Below are 24,210 nucleotides of genomic sequence, written 5' to 3'. Positions count from 1 at the left end.
GTACCTATTCCAATTATAACTCTTAATTCTTCTCAAATAGTGCTACTCTCTAATGACTAAACATTCAAACCTATGGGAATGGTATTCTTCTCCAAACATCCACAGTGTCTGTGCTACAATTTTCTACTTCTTGACACAAGAGCTTCTTTAAAACCTTAATATCAGAATGAGAGAATTTGCTAACCTTGGGTTTTTTTCTTTATGTGTTTGGGATTTTATAAGATGCTAGCAGTGGAGTGAAGCATTGATCATTGGTTCTTGTCCACAAAGGACAAAGAGGATAATGATAGCAGAGCCCTTCCTTACTCCTGATGGATGGGAGCAGAGACCAGATAACCAATGTGACCAACAGAAACTTTGAGATAGGTTGTGAAGTCTGGACTCTAAGCTGAAATAATTAGAATGATTCTTATAGATGGGGAGGCATTGCCTTCTGTGAAGACCACAGCAAGTTGCCTAGCAACTGAGTTTATCTGCTGTGTTTGTGTGGGTGAGTTTATAATGTCTACCACACACATTTCCAAGAGAACTTAATTTTATCCACATAAATCTGATGCATTTTTTTTGTAAGCTGCTAATATAAAGATAGGGCTAAGCAAGAGTATGTATAGGAAATGAAAGTGGGAAAGAGAAAATAGTTCTGGGAGTCTGAAATTAGAAAGTTACTCAACATAATGATAAACTTAGCTTTGTGCTACTTGGCAATGAAAGTAAACAGTTAAACAAACACATGAAAACAATACAGTAGATTATGTAGTTGTCTTTGCTGAAGAAAAAGATAATTACATTTCTTGGCCATACTGAGACAATTTCCCACTTGTTTCCATGTAAACAATGTAATATTTTAATCAGCAATTTTAGAATTTCCATATTTCTGAGGGTGGTATAAAAGATTATCAAGGCTCACCGCTACCAGAACCACTGTTAAGAGGAAGAGCTAGGAGCTTGAACTATCCCAAGTATTTCTCAGCTCCAGTTTCCAGGAAAACGCATTTACCCATTGGCAAGATAACTCAGTAGTTTGGAGCACTTGTTGCTCTTACAGAGGATTCAGGTGAAGGTCTCAGCACTAACATGGTATCTCACAGCCATGTATAATTCCAGTTCCAGGGTATCTCATGTCTTTTTCTGACTTCTGTGCATATCCAGGCACACATATTTTTGTTTGTTTAATTTTACAGTAATACAAGCAGACAAAACACTCAGACATATAAAATAAATAAATCTTAAAATTTTGTTTTAAAAGAAATTACATTTACACACATGGGTTCAGAAACATACCATCCTCAAATCATTGTAATTCTTCTGTGGGTTGATTGTTCTGTTTACATTATACGGGAAATAGAGGAGATAAATACATGTGAGTACTACCTGCAGCTAACAGGAAACTCCTTGTTTTCATTCCCTAAACTAACATCTGCTTTAGATTTAAACAATACTGAGCTACAGAGTGCAGACACTGGATTTTATTTTGAGAATAAGAAAACATGACTATTCACTCAAGTACTTGTCTAGTGGTACTTTCTGCATGGTGGGCTAGAACCAGAGCTGTCTCCCTTTGTCCCTGGGTTGAAGGATGTAGCTTCTCCCACCTATCATAGTATTAGACACATTTCTCCATGCTTTGAAAAAACACTAGACAAGAAGTAAGTTCAGAGAGAAAGGGTTTATTTTGGCTCTATGTCCTCTTAGGACACATTCTACCCCTGGTAAGAAGTCTTGGTAACAGAAGATGGAGGCAGCTGCTCACATTGTATCCACAGCCAAGAAGCAGATAATAAACATATATTGGGGCCAAGCTATAAAATATCAAAGCTGTGCCCAGCTGCCTACTTCCTCCCATGAGGTCCCACCTATTGAGGGTTCCAGAGTCTTCCCAAACAGTGCCTCTAGCTGGAGGCCAACTGTTCAAATACATGAGCCTATAGGGGACAGTTCACATTCAACTCTGTAATAGTCAGGGTTCTCTATTGTCACAGAATTTATGGAATGTTTGAATATATTAAGAGAATTTATTGGAATCGTAGTCTATTGTCCAACTAACCCAACAATGGGCAGCTATGAATGGGAAATCCAAGAGTCTAGTAGTTTGCTCAGTCCCACAAGACTAGGTATTTCAGCTGGTCTTCTGTATAAGGCAGAATCCTGAAGAAGTGGATTCCAACAGTTATGCTGGCGAGTAAGTGCAAGCAGGCAAAGAATAACAAACCCTTCCTTTTCCCAATGTCCTTATGTAGGCCTCCAGCAGAAAGTAGGGCCCAGATTAAAAGTATTTACTACCAAGCTTGGACTTGGAACTTGCTCTGTCTGAGATTGACCTTGAACTCAGTGATCTGCTTGCCCCAGTCTCCTGGAATTAAAGGCATGAATTACCTTGCCTGGGCCTAAGCTTTTCATGGCCACTATGCCTCAAGATCTGGATCAAAAGCATGTGTTATCCATGTAAAGATCCAGCTTAAAAGCCTTTGTCTTCCAGCCTCAAGATCTGGCTAACAGGTGTGTGCCCTCTATTTATGGATTGCAGTTCATTCCAGATGTAGTCAAGTTGACAACCAGGAATAGCCATCTAATCTGCCCCTTGTCAACTTGACACAACTCATGTCCAAATGAAACATAACCAGGTCATAAATACACCAAACATGATGTAACTATCACTCATACAACTGCAAACATATTGTAAATTTAGAATAGGTCAAAGTCCCTTGGGAAACATCCATTTAGTATCTGAACTTAATAACCATTGGTACTTTCTTAATTGATGTTAAAAAAAACTTGAAAGAAAGCACAAATATCTATACAAATGTGTTCTTAATAAAATAAAACAGAAGTACTTGTGCCACTTCAGACCAATCATAGTCAAACCACCACAAACTCACAACACTGAGTTGAATCTAGATGCCTGCCTGCTAGAGTGAAGTTTAGGGATAGAATCGAGGGTCTTAGCAACTTACACAACTGAGTTATATCTGAATATTTACATGCTCAATTCTTATCAAACATTCATTATCAACCACTGTGCTGTTCATTAAGCATTTTCAAATTATCAGCAAATTAAGAGGAAGATTTAAAGCCCTTTCATGTGTATTGCAAGGTACTTTCTTGTAGGCTCTGGTGAATGCTGCTTCTGAAAAATGTTCAAAGACTTATAAGAGAAATAGTTAAGTGGTGAGGTCCATAGAGGAAAATTCTGTCCTTCAGGTTCTCAGTGTATTTGGAGATGGTCAAGGGTATGATGAATTGTATTGCAGAGTAATATAATTTTATTGTAAAATACATATATTCCCACCTCTTATGATTTTAAAATTATTTTTTAACCAATGATTTTGGCACCATTGAAATAATAATCTCCCCCCCACCCCTTTTTCTTCCCCAGTTAGTATGAACTGCTGCTGTTTCCTACAATTTTTGAGAGTAAAGTCTACTGTTTATTAGCCTGCAGTATCCAATGGATTCTGTCATTCTTCCCTACCCCCCTTTCTCTCTTTTCCTAAATACCATTCTCTCTCTTCTTTTTTCTATTCTTTTTCTGGCCCTCTCTCCTCTCCATTTCCTTCCTTCTTGCTTCTTTACTTTCTTTCTCTTTTCCCAAATAGACTTGAGTGCATTACTTCCGATTTTTTTCTAGAAACTTTCCATTTTTGTTTAAGTAAAACCCCCGATCTAGACTGTGTAGAGAAAAACTTTACAGATCTTAATTTTGTTAACATTGGGGCAGTCCTGAGACTCTCAATAGGAAAGACCCCTGTGACACTGATCAGGGGGAATAAGACAGTTGATATTCATGGCTACTGGCCATGCTGAGCCAGCTGGTTGGCAGTATTCCCATATTATCAAATATGGCGATCAGAAGCTTAGTTCACCCCCATATTTGTCCAAGTTTCTGGCATGCATTTCCTTCTCATTTAGCCTTAACATTCTTTATTTTAAACCTTTCTATAAGGATTGGATTCCCCTTCTTTATTTTAAGAAATAGTATCTAGTTTATGTATTTCAATAAATAATTTTATTGGTCCCATAAACCACCAAGGAATGATGGAATAAGGAATCCAGAAAACACAAAAATAAAATTTAAAGCATGTGTTTTGAGAATTTGACTTTTTTTTATACATTCCTGGTTTTTTGTTGTTGTTGTTGTTGTTTTGTTTTATTTTGTCTTTCAAAACAAAGATGATTAGAGAGGGCAATTTGTGCTAACATGAAAAGAAAGTTCAATTTGGAATAAAATGACCATTGTCAAGATCCTAGTTTTTCCAAGTAGCCATGTGACCTTAGTCGAAGAAGTCAGATAACCCAAGCCTCAGATTTTCAATGGCAATGTAAGAATGAAAGTGCCCATCTCTCCACGTTACTATGAAAGTTAAACAAGCAAACATGCTGCTGACCAGACATAGAGAAGGTTTTATGGGGCTCTTGACAAATTCCCATTCAGATCTATATTCCTTCCAATGTGATGAGCATGTTAAATGTAGTACACCCTTCGCTTTAAACTGAAATACCCACTCTGTATCTGTACCTATTTTCTCTTTTGCATTTGGCATATGTATAAATATATAATTTCATGCAGATCTTGGCTGTTTTCCTGTGAGCCTACGCTCTTTTGAATTCTCTGCAAGGAAAAGCCTCCCTAACAACAGAATGTTCTAAAGAAGCCATATAATTATATGGCATCATACAAAAATAAAATTTAAAAAGAAAGCAACAGCTAAACAGACCTTCACATAAATCGTTCTGTGTATTAAGGTGCCTTGGGAGAAAGAATTGTCACATGTCAAAACTAAGAGGATCATTGCCTTTGTGAATCTGTTTTTTGCCCTGTGTCTACTAGAGTCACAGAGCTTACCCTAGGAAGTTCTATATTTTTTCTCTCTCTCTTCCCCTCCCCCCCCCCATATCTCTCCACCGTTTCTTGCTGAACCATAACCCTTTTCTGCCCCCAAACAAAAGAAAAGTTCCTGGAATCTGCAGTTTTGATGTTAAAATTGTGCACATAGACTCACATAAAATCAGACACAGCTTGAGTGACACCCGGGGTCTACATCTTAGCATTATTGTTGAGTTGCCCGCATTCTTCTTTGATACTTGATTTTCTTGTTTGACAAGAGGAGCACAGCAGTACCTCTCCATGAGGGTAAAGCTCTTGCTTTGTGATGAATCTCCACAAACTCAGTGTCTAAAAACAATACAAACTTACTACTCTACAATTTCAACTATCAGAATTCCTCAAGTTTAAGCACTGGAAAAGATGGTTATACTCTGGAGACTTTACAGTCACCTTCCTTCCTTATTTTCCAGACACTGGAGACCTGAGGCACTCCTTGGTTCTCCAGTAACTATCTTATAAGGGCTTATTTGGCTACAGTGTAGCTTCTTTGGATTCATGGTCTTAGAAGTATCAGTTTGTGGATGATTGTCCCAGTTGCTTTGGGCATATCACACACAGCACAGCACATAATTGTCAAATGACTGAGCTAGAGAAGTATGGCTGCTTACTTCATAATAGCCAGGAACCAAAAGAAATAAACAAGGGACAGGGTCTCAAAAATCTCACACAAAGGCATTCACTCTCCAGAAACCTAACATTCTATTAACCCTTACCTCTCAGAAGTTCTACAAAATCTATAATAGACATAATGACTAGAAAACCACATTTTTAGCACATGAAACTTTGGGGAGTTGGATCCAAATCATAATAACAGGTTGGAGAATATGGGTGATTTATTAGCCATTATTCTATTATAGGTTTTAAGTAGCAAATCAGGTAGTCTATAAAATATTTGTGCATCTTTACAGTAATGAATATAGGATTGAGCTTTGCATATATAGATGTACATACATGCAGTATAATTATTTGGCTAATATATCATGCATATTAGTTACATATATAAATGTAAATTGTGCATATCATTCACTCATAATGTATGGCACATAAGAAGATCCTAATTTTGACAAAAAGAAAAGGGAAAGAATAATCAATTGCAACCTTTAGAAATCTGGATCTATAGAGAGGGTAGAGGCTAGGATTTCCACTCCCAGTAATGTATAACTGGACTAGTATAGGCAAATGACAGTGCTCACAACAAGTGTAATAGGTGGTACATTGGTTTGCTACTATATGAAAAGTGCTGTTTTATAGCCTAAGTTATCTCTAATTCTCACATCAGCCCTTTGATGAGGGCTGTAATTATCCTCATTTAATAGATTATGACACAGAACCTAGGAAAGTTAATAGACTTGATCAAGGTCATATGGAAAGTGATAGTGCAGCCTCTATTTGAACTCAGGAATAATTAGCTCCAAAATCTGAACTTGATACCTCATGTCTCCCTTAAGTAAGCTAGTATGAAATCACAATGAATTTTCTAAAGTAGATTATACATGCCACCTTCTCAGACTGAGATCCTATACTGCTATGAATTTATTGTGATAATGGAAGAGATCTATTTGTTATTTACAAAAAACAACAAAACAAAGCCATCTGTTTTCTGGAATGTGGAAATGCCTTAGTGGAGGGTCTGAACCCACATCAAGATTCATACAGTATTGACTGTCTGTAATTCCTCTGCCCTTACAGTTAACCCAGAAAAAAAATCCCAGCTTGCCTGGTATGCATAATGGCCAACAAGCAAGATGGAAGGTACAGATCAACACCTGAGTTTAACCTCTCTCTCTCTCTCTCTCTCTCTCTCTCTCTCTCTCTGCCACACACACACACACACACACACACACACACATTGAGAGAAAAAGAGAAAAAATAAACTTTTGAAGTATCATCTGGATATGAAAGACAGCTCAAGACAAAGTGACCATATCGTTAGAAGCTCAGAGGGCCCTGTATGAGCTGATGGCACAGAGGCAAAGTCAGGAGCTCCATAGCATTTACTAAGATGCTATAAAGACTGAAAGCAAACAAATGAATCATGTGACTCAAGGGTTCAGGAAAAAAAATATTGTAAAACAATATAAAGAAAGCAGCAGGAAGGAATTGATCCAAATGAAGGCAGAAGTAAATTAAATAGGTTAGGGAAAAGACAAAGCAATTAAAATGCAGAAAGCTTGGTCAAGGAAGGGAGTGGGAGGTATTTCAGTGCATTAGAAAATTAGAAGTTATAGCATTCTAAATGCATTAGAAGTTAACAAACAAACAGTGAACAAAGGACAGAACTGTGGACACAAGACCAATAAAAAATACTTAATGACAGTACTGTGTACAATATTATAACAACACATGGAATCTTGATAAAATGAATTACATTCTTAGAAAAGATAAAATTTAGAGTCGTGAATACACAGAAAATACAAACAGGCAGAAAATGTAGAAATAGAATAAGTAAACATAAATAACTTGAAGAAACGAAAAGAATTTTCTACCTTTTGCTATAACTCCAACACTCAAATATATGGCCACATCTCTAAGAAATTCTGGTGGGACATATTAAAACCAGTTAACTTGGTTCAACCAAAAATCAAGTCACAAAAAAAAAATTATCAATAGTTTTTCTCAAACCACAGATGACTAAAGAGAAAATGTAACAGAAAATGTCAGTGAGACATTCCTTGGTCTGGTTGGTTATTTTTGTCACCTTAAAAAAACAAAGGAATCATTTTGGAAGAGGAGACCCCTCAGTTGAGAAACTGCCTTCATCAGATTGGTCTGTGCCTAAGTTCGTGGAGCATTTTCTTGGTTAATGTTTGATATGGAAGGGCATGCTTCACTGTGGATCATGCTGTCTCTGTGATTCTGTGACGTATAAGAAACAAACTGAGCAAGGCATGGGGAACTAGCCAGAAAGCACAACTGCACATCCCTCTATGGCATTAACTTCAGTTTCTGTCTCTTAGTTCCTGCCTTCAGTGTATGCCTTGATTTCCATCAGTGATATAGCATCATCTGACTTGTAAGTTTACATAATCCATTTCTTCCCAAAGTTCTTTTGGTCATGGTAATAGAAAAATCTAACTAGAGCATCCTCGAAATGGAGAAGATTGTGCTAATATTACATTTTAAGTCTTAAAATATAGAGCATCTGTACAGGGTCTCTATAAGTCAAGGACTATATTATATTTAAGCAAAAGGGGTAGTTTGTCTAAGGCTTCACAGCTCTTGAGAAGCAGAACCAATATTGATACTCTGTTGGCCTGATTCCAAAATATGTAAGTACATAATCATAATCTTGAAAGTATGGTGTCTCCCATAAATTCTGTTAATATTCTGCCCCAAAACCTCATGATAAAAACAATCTGAAAGTGTTTTAAAAATACTTGATGAATGGACATGAAAACTTCGTTTCTAAATTAGAATAGCTGCTTCTGCAAAGAACTGGAAATCTATTCCAAGTACCTATGTTGAATGGCTCATAACCATTTATTTTAGTAATATATAGACATCAAATAGAAAATAAACTCAACTATGCATGTCTATTGTATATTCATATTTGATATATAATAAAAATGAAATTGCTGCAAGAATAAGGGTGAGATAAGTTTTGTTGCTGTAACAAATTAACCATCCAACCAACCAGAAGCATATATAAACATGGAATGTCTTATTTGACATTCCTCATCCATCTTACGCTATTTGGATTAACATATGGTCTCCAAAGAGTCCATAGCAGGGGCCACTGTACAGAATACAATGTCATGGTTCCTCCACTCAACTACAATGAAGATTTGAAGATTTACACACACACACACACACACACACACACATACACAGATCATGTCCAGGAGAAGAAAAGAATATGGTGGGTGTTAGATGTTATCTCTCTCACAATATAAACAATCAACAGGATAGAACATTCTTGCCAGCAGCTAAAACAGTGGCTCAGTGGTTAATAGCTGCTTCTGCAAAGGACTGAAAATCTATTCCAAGTACCTATGTTGAATGACTCATAACCATCTTAGTAATGTATAGATATTAAATAGAAAATAAACTCAACTATGCATGTCTATTTTATATTCATATTTGATATATAATAAAAATGATATTTCAAGTCATTTGGTAAATAGATAGACCACTTTGATCATTGTTTAGACACTTTTAATTCATTGATTTCAAACAAGTAATCCCTGTGGAGTAAATTAGAAACCAATAAATCATATATAACTTTGGAATACTCAAAAAATAAAATGAATTGTTCCTACCACACACAAAATAAATCCCATGCATATCAGGTAGCTAAAGTTTAGGAAATTTTAAAAATATTAGATATACAAAAAGACAATAGTATTGTCTTGTGGCTTTTTAAACACTGCAAAAATCTCAGTTCACAGAGGTTCTATGGCATCCAAATCAAGACTAAAACACAAACCCAGAGTACGAGAAAGTTGGAAAATATATGGATAGTAAGAGTCATCATCCTGATTTGTACACAGCATCTACAAATCAATGAAAATGGGACAAATATCATAGCTAGAAAATGGTCAAAGCACAAAAATCATCCACAGAAATAGAAAGGGCTGTAGTATCGAAGCAATGCAAATCCAAAGAGGAATGAGTTATTTTTCCCATCCCATAGTGACAATAATGAGCATCAATGATGTAGAAAAATAAAGTCCCTCATTTATGAATGATGGAACTGTAAACTGGTAGAGCCTCTACAGATGGCCATTTAGTAGATCTATCAAAATTTTAAAATTCATAAACCATTGACCCAGCAATCCCTCTTCTAAGAATCTGTCTTACAGAATACACACATGTGCCCAGTGATGTATCTACTAAGATCTTCATTCTGGCAGTATTTGCAATAACAAATAGCTACAAACAGCCAAAGTGCCCATCAATAAAAATTAGTTAAAAGCATTATGGTACATTTGTACTGTGCAGTGCCAAATAACCATTTTAAAGACAGATCCATAAGTCACTGGCTTGAAAAACATTCTCTAACAACATTAGGTACAAATGCATATCTTCTGAAAATGTGTTGTGATTTTATGTGTATAATTAACTATATGCTTGTGTTTGCATATCTATGTATACGGTATATGATGCTCATATATAAATGTGTATTTAAATGAGTTGGAAACAATTTAGTTGTATATACAACAGATAATAGTGCTGACTGTAGTATTGGAAGTAGGAGTAAGAAGAAAAGTTCCACTTTTCTTTACACACTGTTTCTCTTTAAACATTTATAACAAGCATATACTTAATAACAGTTGCACAGGCATTTTATATATGGGTGTGTAAAGAAAGATATAAAGAATTAATCCTACTGATCGGCAGCGGCGGCGGCGGGGGCAGCAGCAGTAGCAGTGGCTGCTCCAGCTGAAGGGCCATCAGCAGTGGAACCAAGGCGTCACAGGGACCAGTTAGGCCCTGCGCCCACGACCACTGACCTTCGCTGACCAGCCGGACAGCAAGCAGCTGCAGTTGTGCAGCGCCTTTCCTGCACGGAGGCCACTTCAGAACTCGGCCTCCCACCAGTCAGGAGAGGAGGATCCATCTTGGTTCCGTACTCCAGGAATCGGACAGACTGAGGTACACAAACTTAATCCGAGGCCAACACCGCGGTGGTCTGAGCCCGACGGGCGTTGGCCTGCACCCAGGCCCTGGGCGGGTCGGGGGGCCATCGGGGTGCCAACCCAACCAGGAGGTTTTTTGCCCAGGCCTGCGAGCGCGCCTCCGCCATTTTGCCTGCAGGACGACAGAGAGCTCAGGCGGGCAGACCTGTAACAGGCATAGCCTAAGGCTAACAAAGCGGGGGTCCAGGCCCCAAAAGGCACAGGACTGACCCCAAGAACTGGGCGGCTTGGTGGGCCATCTGTGAGTCAACCCGCCCAGGTGATTGTTAGCAAAGCAGACTCTCCCGGCGCTTTCAGGGAGCGCGGGCGCACACGCCCGCCATCCTAGTCACCTGGCAAACCCAATTAACAGTCAAAGCCGTAGGGGAACTTTGCTCGGACCTTGGCCTCCCAGGCTTTTGCCTGGACTCAGGGACTGGGCGGCCAGGCTAACCTTGTGTGCGATAGCCCGGTTGGCAGATCGGCTGCCCAGCGGAGTGAGCGGAACTCAGGGGAGGTCACAGTAGCATACACCGTCGGCACTCCCTGGGAGTGCACACGGGCTCCATCTGCTCCACAGACACAATCTGGGGCAAGGCCTCAGGCAGAAGCCCTTAGCTCTACTCTCTCCGCTTCCGGATCCAGATCAGTCTGGGCGGCAGCATTACATCTCCAAGTCCTGCAAGTGGCTAGCTGGGCTTCCGGGCGGCCAGCTGGGAGAAGTCAGTGTGCTCCAGTGAATCCAGTGGGCCCCAGCGGGAGCCTTCGGGTGCCTGCTTTGGGATCTGAACAGCCTGGGCAGCAGCACACTGTCTACAAGCAGTGCAGGAGGTAAGCTGTGCACCAGAGGCCAACTGGGAAGGGGCAGCTTGCACTGGTGAGTCCAGCACTGACAAGATAAACTAACACCAGTGAGATCTAGATGGCAAAAGGCAAACGCAGGAACGTCACTAACAGAAATCAAGGCAATATGGCAACATCTGAACCCAATTCTCCTCTACCAACATGTCCTGGATACCCCATCACACCAGTAAAACAAGATTTGGATTTAAAATCACTGGTCATGATGCTGGTACAGGAACACATGAAGGTCATACATAAAGAAATTCAGGAGACAATGGATCAAAAGGTAGAAGCCCTTGCAAGGGAAACACAAAAATCATTGAAAGAAATCCAGGAGAATACAAAAGCCAACAAGGAGGAAATGCAAAAAACACTTAAAGAAATACAGGAGAACTTTGCTCAACAGGCTGAGGTCATGAAAGACGAAACACAAAAATCTCTTAAAGAAATACAGGAGAACTTTGGTCAACAGGCTGAGCTCATGAAAGAGGAAACACAAAAATCTCTTAAAGAATTACAGGAAAACACAAACATGCAAGTGAAGGAGCTAAGCAAAACCATCCAGGATCTAAAATCAGAAGTAGAAACAACTAAGAAAACTCAAAGGGAGACAACTTTGGAGATAGAAAGCCTTGGGAAGAAATCAGGGGACAGAGATACAAATATCAACAACAGAATACAAGAGATAGAAGAAAGAATCTCAGATGCTGAAGATTCCATAGAAACCATGGACTCAACAGTTAAAGAAAATGCAAAATGCAAAAAGCTTGTAACCCAAAATGTCCAGGAAATCCAGGACACAATGAGAAGACCAAACCTAAGGATTATAGGCATAGAGGAGAGTGAAGATTTACAACTTAAAGGGCCAGCAAATATCTTCAATAAAATTATGGAAGAAAACTTCCCTAACCTAAAGAGAGAGATGCCCATGAATATACAAGAAGCCTACAGAACTCCAAACAGACTGGACCAGAACAGAAATACTTCCCGTCACATAATAATCAAAACACCAAATGTTCTAAACAAAGAAAGAATACTAAAGGCAGTAAGAGAAAAAGGCCAAGTAACATATAAAGGAAGACCTATCAGAATCACAGCAGACTTTTCACCTGAGACTATGAAGGCTAGAAGGTCCTGGGCAGATCTCATGCAGACTCTAAGAGAACACAAATGCCAACCAAAACTACTATATCCAGCAAAACTCTCAATCACCATAGATGGAGAAACTAAGATATTTCATGACAAAACCAAGTTTACCCAATATCTATCCACAAACCCGGCCCTAAAAAGGATAATAGGAGGACAACACCAATACAAGGAGGGAAACTTCACCCTGGAAAAAGCAAGATAGTAACCTTTCATCAAACCCAAAAGAAGTTAAGCATTCAAATTTAAAAAATAACGTCAAAAATGATAGGAAGTAACAATCACTATTCCTTAATATCTCTTAACATCAATGGACTTAATGCCCCAATAAAAAGACACAGACTAACTGAATGGATACGTAAACAGGACCCTACATTTTGCTGCTTACAGGAAACACACCTCAGGGTCAAAGACAAACACTACCTTAGAGTAAAAGGCTGGAAGACAATTTTACAAGCAAATGGTCTCAGGAAACAAGCTGGAGTAGCCATTTTAATATCAGATAAAATTGACTTTCAACCCAAAGTCATCAAAAGAGACCCTGAAGGTCACTTCTTGCTGGTCAAAGGAAAAATACAAAAAGAAGAACTGACAATCCTGAACATCTATGCCCCAAATGTAAGGGCACCCTCTTTTGTAAAAGAAACTTTATTAAAACACAAAGCACACATTGCACCTAACACAATAATTGTGGGTGACTTCAACACTGCACTTTCCTCGATGGACCGATCAGGAAAACAGAAACTAAACAGGGACACAATGAAACTAATTGAAGCTTTGGACCAATTAGATTTAACAGATATATATAGAACATTCTATCCTAAAACAAAAGAATATACCTTTTTCTCAGCACCTCATGGTACCTTCTCCAAAATCGACCATATAATTGGTCACAAGACAGACCTCAACAAATATAAGAAGATCGAACTAATCCCATGCCTCCTATCTGATCACTATGGAGTAAAAGTGGTCTTCAATAGCAACAGAAACAACAGAAAGCCCACATACACGTGGAAACTGAACAATACTCTACTCAATGATACCTTGGTCAAGGAAGAAATAAAGAAAGAAATTAAAGACTTTTTAGAACACAATGAAAATGAAAACACAACATACCCAAATCTATGGGACACAATGAAAGCAGTGCTAAGAGGAAAACTCATAGCCCTGAGTGCCTCCAAAAAGAAAATGGAGAGAGCATACATTACCAGCTTAATGACACACCTGAAAGCCCTGGAACAAAAAGAAGCTATTTCGCCCAGGAGGAGTAGAAGGCAGGAAATCATCAAACTCAGGGCCGAAATCAATCAAGTAGAAACAAAGAGAACCATACAAAAAATCAACAATACCAGGAGCTGGTTCTTTGAGAAAATCAACAAGATAGATAAACCCTTAGCCAGAATGACCAAAGGGCACAGAGAAAGTATCCAAATTAACAAACTTAGAAATGAAAAGGGAGATATAACAACGGAAACTGAGGAAATCCAAAAAATCATCAGATCCTACTACAAGAGCCTATACTCAACACAACTGGAGAATCTGGAGGAAATGGACAATTTCCTTGACAGATACCAAATACCAAAATTAAATCAGGACCAACTAGACCATCTAAACAGTCCCATAATGCCTAAAGAAATAGAAGGAGTCATAGAAAGTCTTCCAACCAAAAAAAGCACAGGACCAGATGGCTTCAGTGCAGAATTCTACCAGACCTTCAAAGAAGAGTTAACACCAATACTCTTCAAACTATTCCACAAAATAGAAACAGAAGGAACACTACCCAATTCCTTCTACGAAGCCACAATTACGCTGATACCAAAGCCACACAAAGATCCAACAAAGAAAGAGAACTTCAGACCAATTTCCCTTATGAACATCGATGCAAAAATACTCAATAAAATTCTTGCCAACCGAATCCAAGAACACATCAAAACGATCATCCACCATGATCAAGTAGGCTTTATCCCAGGAATGCAGGGTTGGTTCAATATACGGAAATCCATCAATACAATCCACTACATAAACAAACTCAAAGAACAAAACCACATGGTCATTTCATTGGATGCTGAAAAAGCATTTGACAAAATTCAGCATCCCTTCATGCTTAAAGTCTTGGAGAGAACAGGAATTCAAGGCCCATACCTAAACATAGTAAAAGCAATATACAGCAAACCGGTAGCCAGCATCAAACTAAATGGAGAGAAACTTGAAGCAATCCCACTGAAATCAGGGACCAGACAAGGCTGCCCCCTTTCTCCTTATCTTTTCAATATTGTACTTGAGGTACTAGCTCGGGCAATTCGACAACATAAGGAGGTCAAAGGGATACAAATTGGAAAGGAAGAAGTCAAACTATCATTATTTGCAGACGACATGATCGTCTACCTAAGTGACCCAAAGAACTCCACTAGAGAGCTCCTACAGCTGATAAACAACTTCAGCAAAGTGGCAGGTTATAAAGTCAACTCAAGCAAATCAGTGGCCTTCCTATACTCAAAGGATAAGCAGGCTGAGAAAGAAATTAGGGAAATGACCCCCTTCACAATAGCCACAAACAGTATAAAGTATCTTGGGGTGACTCTTACCAAACATGTGAAAGATCTGTATGACAAGAACTTCAAGACTCTGAAGAAGGAAATGGAAGAAGACCTCAAAAAATGGGAAAACCTCCCATGCTCATGGATCGGCAGAATCAATATAGTTAAAATGGCCATTTTGCCTAAAGCACTATACAGATTCAATGCAATACCCATCAAAATCCCAACTCAATTCTTCACAGAGCTAGAAAGAGCAATTATCAAATTCATCTGGAACAACAAAAAACCCAGGATAGCTAAAACTATTCTCAGCAACAAAAGGAAATCTGGGGGAATCAGTATCCCTGACCTCAAGCAATACTACAGAGCAATAGTGTTAAAAACTGCATGGTATTGGTACAGTGACAGACAGGAGGATCAATGGAACAGGATTGAAGATCCAGAAATGAACCCACACACCTATGGCCACTTGATCCTCGACAAAGAGGCTGAAAACATCCAATGGAAAAAAGATAGCCTTTTCAACAAATGGTGCTGGTTCAACTGGAGGTCAGCATGCAGAAGAATGCGAATTGATCCATCCTTGTCTCCTTGTACTAAGCTCAAATCCAAATGGATCAAGGACCTCCACATAAAGCTAGACACTCTGAAGCTAATAGAAAAAAAACTGGGGAAGACCCTTGAGGACATCGGTACAGGGAGAAAGTTTCTGAACAGAACACCAATAGCGTATGCTCTAAGAGCAAGAATTGACAAATGGGACCTCATAAAATTACAAAGTTTCTGTAAGGCAAAGGACACCATCAAGAGGACAAATCGGCAACCAACAAATTGGGAAAAGATCTTCACCAATCCTACATCAGATAGAGGGCTAATATCCAATATATATAAAGAACTCAAGAAGTTAGACTCCAGAAAACCAAACAACCCTATTAAAAAATGGGGTACAGAGTTAAACAAAGAATTCTCACCTGAAGAACTTCGGATGGCGGAGAAGCATCTTAAAAAATGCTCAACTTCATTAGTCATTAGGGAAATGCAAATCAAAACAACCCTAAGATTTCATCTTACACCAGTCAGAATGGCTAAGATTAAAAATTCAGGAGACAGCAGGTGTTGGAGAGGGTGTGGAGAAAGAGGAACACTCCTCCACTGCTGGTGGGGTTGCAAATTGGTACAACCACTCTGGAAAGCAGTCTGGCGGTTCCTCCGAAAACTGGGCACCTTACTTCCAGAAGATCCTGCTATACCACTCCTGGGCATATACCCAGAAGACTCCCCACCATGTAATAAGGATACATGTTCTACTATGTTCATAGCAGCCCTATTTGTAATTGCCAGATGCTGGAAAGAACCCAGGTATCCCTCAACAGAAGAGTGGATGCAAAAAATGTGGTATATCTACACAATGGAGTACTATTCAGCCATTAGAAACAATGAATTCATGAAATTCTTAGGCAAATGGATGGAGCTAGAGAATATCATACTAAGTGAGGTAACCCAGACTCAAAAGGTGAATCATGGTATGCACTCACTAATAAGTGGATATTAACCTAGAAAACTGGAATACCCAAAACATAATCCACACATCAAATGAGGTACAAGAAGAAAGGAGGAGTGGCCCCTGGTTCTGGAAAGACTCAGTGAAACAGTATTCAGCAAAACCAGAACGGGGAAGTGGGAAGGGGTGGGTGGGAGGACAGGGGAAGAGAAGGGGGCTTGCGGGACTTTCGGGGAGTGGGGGGGCTAGAAAAGGGGAAATCATTTGAAATGTAAATAAATTATATCGAATAATAATTAAAAAAAAAAAAGAAAAAAAAAAAAAAAAGAATTAATCCTACTTGGTTTACTAAGTAAATCATCTCTTCATATTGACTGGAAGCATTCTGAGATAATGGGTGCAATTTGATTTCACGGAGTAATTGCTAAATGGGCTCCACTCAGGTGTTTATTCAGTTCACCTGTGTTGAACCTGGGTTGATAGAAGATTTATTTGTAGCTAGGATGTATGGAAAAGATGGTGGAAGGGGCATATATTTCAGCAAGAACCTTGGACATGGCCTCTCTGTAGCATTTGGACAGGAAATTGTAGTCGTTGGAAAGGTGACCAAAGCTTCCATGCGGTACCTGGATGACAAGGGGGGAAATACTTTAGAGTGGCAGCGAGCTTTGTGCATGGGAATGTCATGGATTTTCACGGGAATGATCTTGAATGAAGTTTTCAAAGAAACTTGTCTATTTTTGCCCTTCAACTGGGTTCCATGTCTCCAGCATCTATCAGCTACAAGTTCCTGCAAAACAGTTAGGTTACGTTTTCCATCCGGACTACTCCACAGACACTAATTTATCCAATGAGTTCCTGAGTCATTTTACACCCAAATTTAAGTAATCTCCACTGTTTTCTGAAGGAAAGACAAATGAGATAGTGTGTGCTGCAAGATGCTTCTAAACAGGCTTTAGTATAAATAGAAAATACTAGATTTGGAAAATACTAGACTTTTAAAAGATGCTTGCTTACTAAACAGACCTGAACTTCGATGCCACATTCACCCCTCCTTGTAATATGAGTCATCTTTAAATCCTTTTATTTATAATATATTCAGTGGGGGAGGGAAGGTTATTTTACTCATTATGTTGAAATGAATATATTAATGGGTCAAGCTTTATAGCATAGGCTTAATACATAGAAATAACCCCATGATTGCTACTTACTGTACTGAACTTGATAGATTCATTGAAACCTCATTTTCGTAGTCAATATTTCATGTGATTTCATGGTACACTCAAGTTAAGTTCTTTTCTCATGCTTACAAGCTCCAAGCAGCAAATAACGTATTTGTTTTGGTCTTTCCAATTATACAGCTTTTTCTCTTGCCTGATGGTGTATAGACCCACAAAAGAACTATGAAAGGATATACACTCAAAAATTGCTACTTGTTGTGTTCCTTTTCAGACGTGGAGATTGTTGTTCCTCTTCCCCTATCTCAGTGGCCAATCCTTGACTAAGAAAACCATTTTTTTTTTTTACTGAAAACATCTCTAAATTGGAAATCTTATTCCCAGTATCCATTCAGATGCCTGTTTCGTCCACAAAGGAGCCCATGCCTGCTTCAAAGGCATGTCAAGGGCTCATCTGGCTGTCAGACACTGAGAGACCAGGGGAGACTACTAACGTAATAATTGAGCAGAAGTCGTTTCTGCAACTATGTGAACTGTACATGATCCTGATGGGTCCCCTCTGTTACAAGGGCAATATAAACTTTCATTTTTCCTATAGTATTCAACCTTAATTGACAGATTGACTGGGAATAGTTTCTTATTTGATAAACTAATTGATAATTCCCTGTGAATTTGTCTGCTGTGCTTTTTAAGTCAGTGTGTTTGTGAAAAACTGTTCTAAAATGTACTGTGTGTGTAGATGTGCATGTTGGTGTCCCCCTTGGCTTCTTTTAAATGTCACAAAAGACTTTCCACGAATTTATCAATTTTCAGGATTATGTGATCCTCTCTAGATACCTATGCCCTAGATTGATTTCAACCAAATTAGCTGTCTCCATGCTTAAACGATGACCTATTTTGAGGCAAAGAAGACCCCGATTTTAGGTCACCTTCAGTCGGGGCATCTAGCATGGAGAGTTAACTCTCAGCTGTTTTGTCTTGCAGCTGTGTGGAAGAATACAAGCTGGCTCCTGATGGGAAATCCTGTCTAATGCTCTCAGATGTCTGTGAAGGCCCCAAGTGCCTCAAACCTGACTCCAAATTCAATGACACCCTCTTTGGAGAAATGCTACATGGTTACAACAACCGGACACAACATGTAAATCAAGGCCAAGTCTTCCAAATGACATTCAGGTATGGGGCAGATGCTTGCACATTTATAATCACTTGTGTAGACTCTTGGCTGGGGGAGGAAAGTATGAACACAGTAGACCAGAAATCTGTTACATTGCTGAATATTCTCCACGGAGAATTAGAAGTCATCAAAGGGTATTCTGTCAGATACCATTTTCACTGAAGTGAAATATAATTCTTATTTGTTCCACCCTTCTATTCTTCAATGGCTATGCACATATTTTAATTTCAAAGTGAAATCATCCTGATAGTACACCTAATGAATTTTTTTCAGAAATTAATTAATCTTTCAGTCTATTGAAAGCCAAGTATTCTGTAAATGCTATCCTGTAATTTCAAAAATAGAGACATTTAATGAATTAAAAAATGAAAAAAAAATCTTATCACCTTGAAACATTCCTCATTAACATTTTCCCAATGCTTCTAAAACACCTATGTCCCTGACTTTCCATCTTCCCCCTCTCCATTTGTCTGTCTACACATATACCTATGTTACTCAAGCCTCAATAGAGATGCTTTGGAATTACTTTTTTACCCTAATAACATCATAAAGACTTTTTCCTCTGTCAGTTATACAGTAGTTCATGACTAATTAAAAGAAACATTTATTCAATGAGAAAGAAGAGAACAATTGCTTGGTTTGATCAGGTTATAAAAACAAAATCAGCATGCAGAATGGATGTGAAGGGTTTCCCTGCCCAAGTGAAGAAGCCAAAGTCATTAATGAAATATGCACTGGGATGGAATTTATTTACACTTTTATAAAGATCATTATGGGGGTAGCATGAGGCTTGATCCTGTGTAAAAGTAGATTTTCTTAAAACAACAAAAGGCTCCATAATTGTAGAGAGTGATTCCTGAAAAAGGAAGTAAAACAGAATCCTCATTATCAAACAGAATCCTTACAGAGACTGTAAGAATCAAGAACATCTTCGATCCACCCATCGTTTGTTAATAGTAGCCCGCATTGGAGTGCAAAGTCAACGTGGCCATCTTCTACTAAAAATAGTCTATAGCAAACCCATACCCACTGTTTTTGATACCACAAATATTATACCTTTCCACTATTGTTGATCTTTTTACCACTATTATTGCTAATAACTATGACAATTACCATCAACATTAATTTAGCACACACCTAAAGTTTTTCAACACTATTTAGATAAATCTCCTTTGTGAAAGAACACAGACACTGCCCCTTTGATGAATTAGAATATTTTTGAGAGAAGTCACCATCCATTTTACTATTCAAAGCATGTGTGAAAATCTTGAGTGACTAGAGCCCTTAACAGGTAGTGTTCAAAACCAGGTGTAAGTCTGACTCTAAAACCTTGCTTTTATCTTTTGATTCAATATGCCTCCTCATCTCCCATTTTTAGAGATTAAAAATGGAAACATGAGTTCTCTGGAAACATTTACCTTTATAGTCATCTCATGGTCTCTGTATACTTCTTTTTCCTCTAGTAGTATCCTAGTCAAAACACTATTGCTGTAAAAGGACACCATGACCATGGCAACTCGTGTGTGTGTGTGTGTGTGTGTGTGTGTGTGTGTGTGTGTGTATTTTAGAAAAATTCTTTTTTTTCTTCATTCTTTGTTTACATTCCAAATGATTTCCCCTTTCCCAGTTCCCCCCTCCCCATAAGTCCCATAAGGCCTTTTCCCTCTGCCCATTCCCTGATCAACCCCTCCCACTTCTCTGTCCTGGTAATCCCTTACATTGCTGCATCAAGCCTTTCCAGGACCAGGGCCCTCTCCTTCCTTCTTCTTGGGAATGATTTGATACGTTAATTGTGTCTTGGGTATTCAGAGCTTCTGGGCAAATATCCACTTATCAGTGACTGCATTCCATGTATGTTCTTTTGTGATTGGGTTACCACACTTAGGATGATATTTTCCAGATCCAGCCATTTGCCTAAGAATTTCATGAATTCATTGTTTTTAATTACTGAGTAGTATTCCATGGCAACTCTTATAAAGGAAAATATTTAATTGAGGATGGCTTACAGAGTTAGAAGTTTAGTTCACTGTAGTCATGATGGGAAGCATGGTGGTACTCAGGCAAAATTAGCATTGGAAAGGGAGACAAAGTTCTACATCTGAACTAGCAGGCAGCAGGAAGAAAGAGAGGGAGAAAAAATGGGCCAGAGTATTTCAAACTAAAACCATCCACAGTGATGCCATTCCTCCAACAAGGCAATACCTACTTCAATAAGGCCATACCTACTTCAACAAAATGATACCTACTAATAGTGCTATTCCCTGGTGACCAAATCCATGAGTCTAAGGAGCCCATTCCTATTCAAACCACCACATGTACTGTGGGGCTTATTAAGGAAATGATGCAAAAGTGAGACATCATGAAATCATATGCGTTGGTATTTAGACATAGCTATCAAAGGGATGCTATATGCTTACTAAAGAAACTTTAAATACAGAATTTCAAGAAAAATAATTAATAGTGGAATCTACTATGGATTGATTGACTTTTAAAGTGTGCCTATGTTGGATTAGATGCCAATAATAAGTCTTAGAAGAATCCACTGTTGATATGAAATATCACTTAGCTAATACTTGAAAGACGAGCAAAAAACAGTACTAGAAATGGTTTCAGTGGAAGAAAATTATTCTAAGAAGAGAAGAAAGTTGGTTGTTTCAAGAAATGAGAGACAGTGTTGTTGGAGAGGACAATGTAGGAATAATTAGGAGTTGACTCAGAGACTGAGCCCGAGGGTGTGTCAGACCAAGTCTGCTGGCTAACAAGCATGAGAAACCTCTTAAACTGCACAGGGAGGATACTATGCAGTAACTGAATTGCATTTCTTAGCCTCACTGCAGGGTGTGTGGAAAGCAGGTTACATGGAAAGGTGTGGAAATAGACGTGTCAATCACATGTCTGTTGGGGAAGCTCTATGATGAGTGTGTTGGAGGCTTCAACTGAAGATGATAGAAATTGTATCAGGTAGGAAAGGGATTTGAAGAGGAAATTGTGAGGTCCAGTGAATAGTTACAAGAAAAAGGAAGAGTTGAGAGAGAATTCCAGAGTGAAAGAGGTGATTGGCAGACACAGTGAAAGTTTGAACAGTCTGATCCTCCAACTCTCAGCTCTTTTTATGGCTGAGGGGCTCAAGCCAAAGCTCAATGCAACGTCATTGGAAAGTCTGTGGAGGAAATTGAAGAACCGCCTAGATGAACTATTAGTTAAAGCTGAGATTAAACAAAACTAGCTTTCTGAAATTTTAAGTTTATGAAAGTGTCATGTCATGATGGATAGAATACTGCTACTTGTAAAAGGAAGGGGAAGACCAAATAAATTACCCCTTCCCTTTGAATAAGTTTAGCAGCAAGAAAAATGACATGCAAGATTGACGAGTACAAGCAAATTTAATTCACAATGCAGCATTCTAAGAAAGGCTTATGTTTTCCAAAGAATAGTCACACAAAGTGTTTGAGAGGAATTAGAAGAAAGAATAAAGGGCATGTCTGAGGACAAGGCATGAGAATGGAGTTTGAAGGGGTAGCAAAGGATAGTGTGTCTTGAGAGAGAGCTACAAGGGAATTTTCCTATCCAAGAAAAGATGAACAAAGTCCCAGATGTATAGATAAACAGGGAAGAATGTCATGGAATTGACCCAAGGTACACTTGTCTTCATGGCTTAGTCCAGTTAGGACAAGCGTAATTCTTCTTCCTCATGTATTAGTGGCAGCATTTTATCAGGTTCTATTTACAGCCATAAGCACCTTATATGTTGAATGCTGGTTGATTCTCATGGTAACTACTTGAGTGTTTGACCCATGATAAATGATCAAATGAACTAATTTATATTCTTTTATAAGAGGATCAGTTTAATTTAAAGAGAACACGCAAATGGGTACAAAGCTGCTAAATCCTGAGGAGGAAGAGGCAGGGACTCCTGTTTCTGGCCAGATTCAGAAGCCATCAAGCCTCTCACCATCAAAGGCAGTTAGTTGTCTTTCCTCACCTCCTTCTCCTCTCCCTCTCCCTTCCCTTCCTTTTCCTCTTCCTTCTTCCCTCCCTTTTCCAAGTACACTCTGGTCCAGCCTAGCAAATACCCAGCAGGCATGTCTACCAGCGGTCATGCCATATGCTTCCTTTCCTGACAACTGCCTGGATCTATGCTGTCTCTAGCATTTCCGTGTGGCAATACAGCTCTGCTTTGCTCTCCCTCATTCCCCTGCTCCTCTCTCCTGTGACCTATCACCTGCTGATGACAGGGTTGTAAGGTTTCAAAGGTTTCCACCCTTGAAAAAAGTATCTCTAAATGAACAACCTGGATTGCTTTACAAAACGCTTTAAAGTTAATTCTGAATACGAAGAGTTCATAAAGGCAGACTAGATGAAACTTAGCCTTTTTTTTTTTTTTTTGCACAGATGGAGATGTGTATATGCTACTGTTCACCATGACTTGAGGCTTCTCTGGGACTAAAATTTAGATTCCTAATTCTCAGATCACAGCTTCCTTTATTTTAAGTTCTAAAAGAAAAACAAACAAACAAGCAAAACAATATGCTACTTCCTCATGTGGTGAGCACAGTCACATGCTCCACCCTCACTCTCAGTGCATAGTCAGAAGCTAGAATGCCAGGGTCACTTCTAAAGAGATATCTGAGGTAAAGGCCACCAATAGATGGCTACATCTTTAAAGATGCTGTGTGTAAACTGTCTCTGAAGGATACTATATACAAGTAGAAATGTTCAGAGTCCCTGCCAGGACAAAGCAAACCTAGTGCAATCCTACACTGTAGAACAAAAGACCAGAGGTGGGGAAACCTGTGGAGAAAAGTGGTCAGAGACACAAAGTATTGCCCTGGAAAGAGAAACAAAGGCGGGGATAATAGCAACCCAAGAGTAATTAATGAGAGGTGATGAGTCTGTCCAGGGTTAATGAAATGAGGAAGTAGATAAAAACAGTGAGGGAATGGGGATGGTTTGAAGGCCCAAGGGTTGATAAAAAGAAAGAAGGAAATGACAGAGAAGGAAGATCACTGTATTCACGTGGAAGTTGAAAAGTGGTTTCTTCCAAGAGAGTGTGGGAGGCTTGCTTTAAGAGACAGTGTGCTTCTGGGAGAGATTAAGAATCAAGTCCAAATGGACAGAAATGGGCGTAAAAGCTTTCGGTTAAAATGTCAAGTGCTGTGAAAATGTGAAGAGCTGATGATCTCACATCAGAAATGCTCCTAAGCCCAGCTAGTGGTCAGGCTTGCTCTCTAATCCCTTTTGGAGCAGTATTGGTCTTAATGACCAGGCAGGGACACTATCGGATTCCTCCTTCCTTTGCTCTTGATCAGTGTGGGAATCGGCAGACCTGCA

The 24,210-nt window shown here is 39.0% G+C and overlaps 1 protein-coding gene across 3 annotated transcripts in view; it reads left to right on the top strand.

Moving 5' to 3' along the window:
* The window catches only part of Astn2 (astrotactin 2), a 989,271-nt gene that overhangs the window by 628,717 nt on the left and 336,344 nt on the right, over window positions 1-24,210 (top strand). For all 3 annotated transcript variants that reach the window (XM_052176645.1, XM_052176644.1, XM_052176643.1), the window contains one exon: window positions 18,690-18,878. In XM_052176645.1, the coding sequence (XP_052032605.1) occupies window positions 18,690-18,878 (189 nt within the window). The remainder of the gene's footprint in view (window positions 1-18,689; window positions 18,879-24,210) is intronic.

Source organism: Apodemus sylvaticus, chromosome 3 (genome assembly GCF_947179515.1).
Source record: "Apodemus sylvaticus chromosome 3, mApoSyl1.1, whole genome shotgun sequence".
Taxonomy (NCBI): domain Eukaryota; kingdom Metazoa; phylum Chordata; class Mammalia; order Rodentia; family Muridae; genus Apodemus; species Apodemus sylvaticus.
Note: the sequence above shows the minus strand (reverse complement) of the source record. Positions and strands in the feature narration are given on the sequence as shown.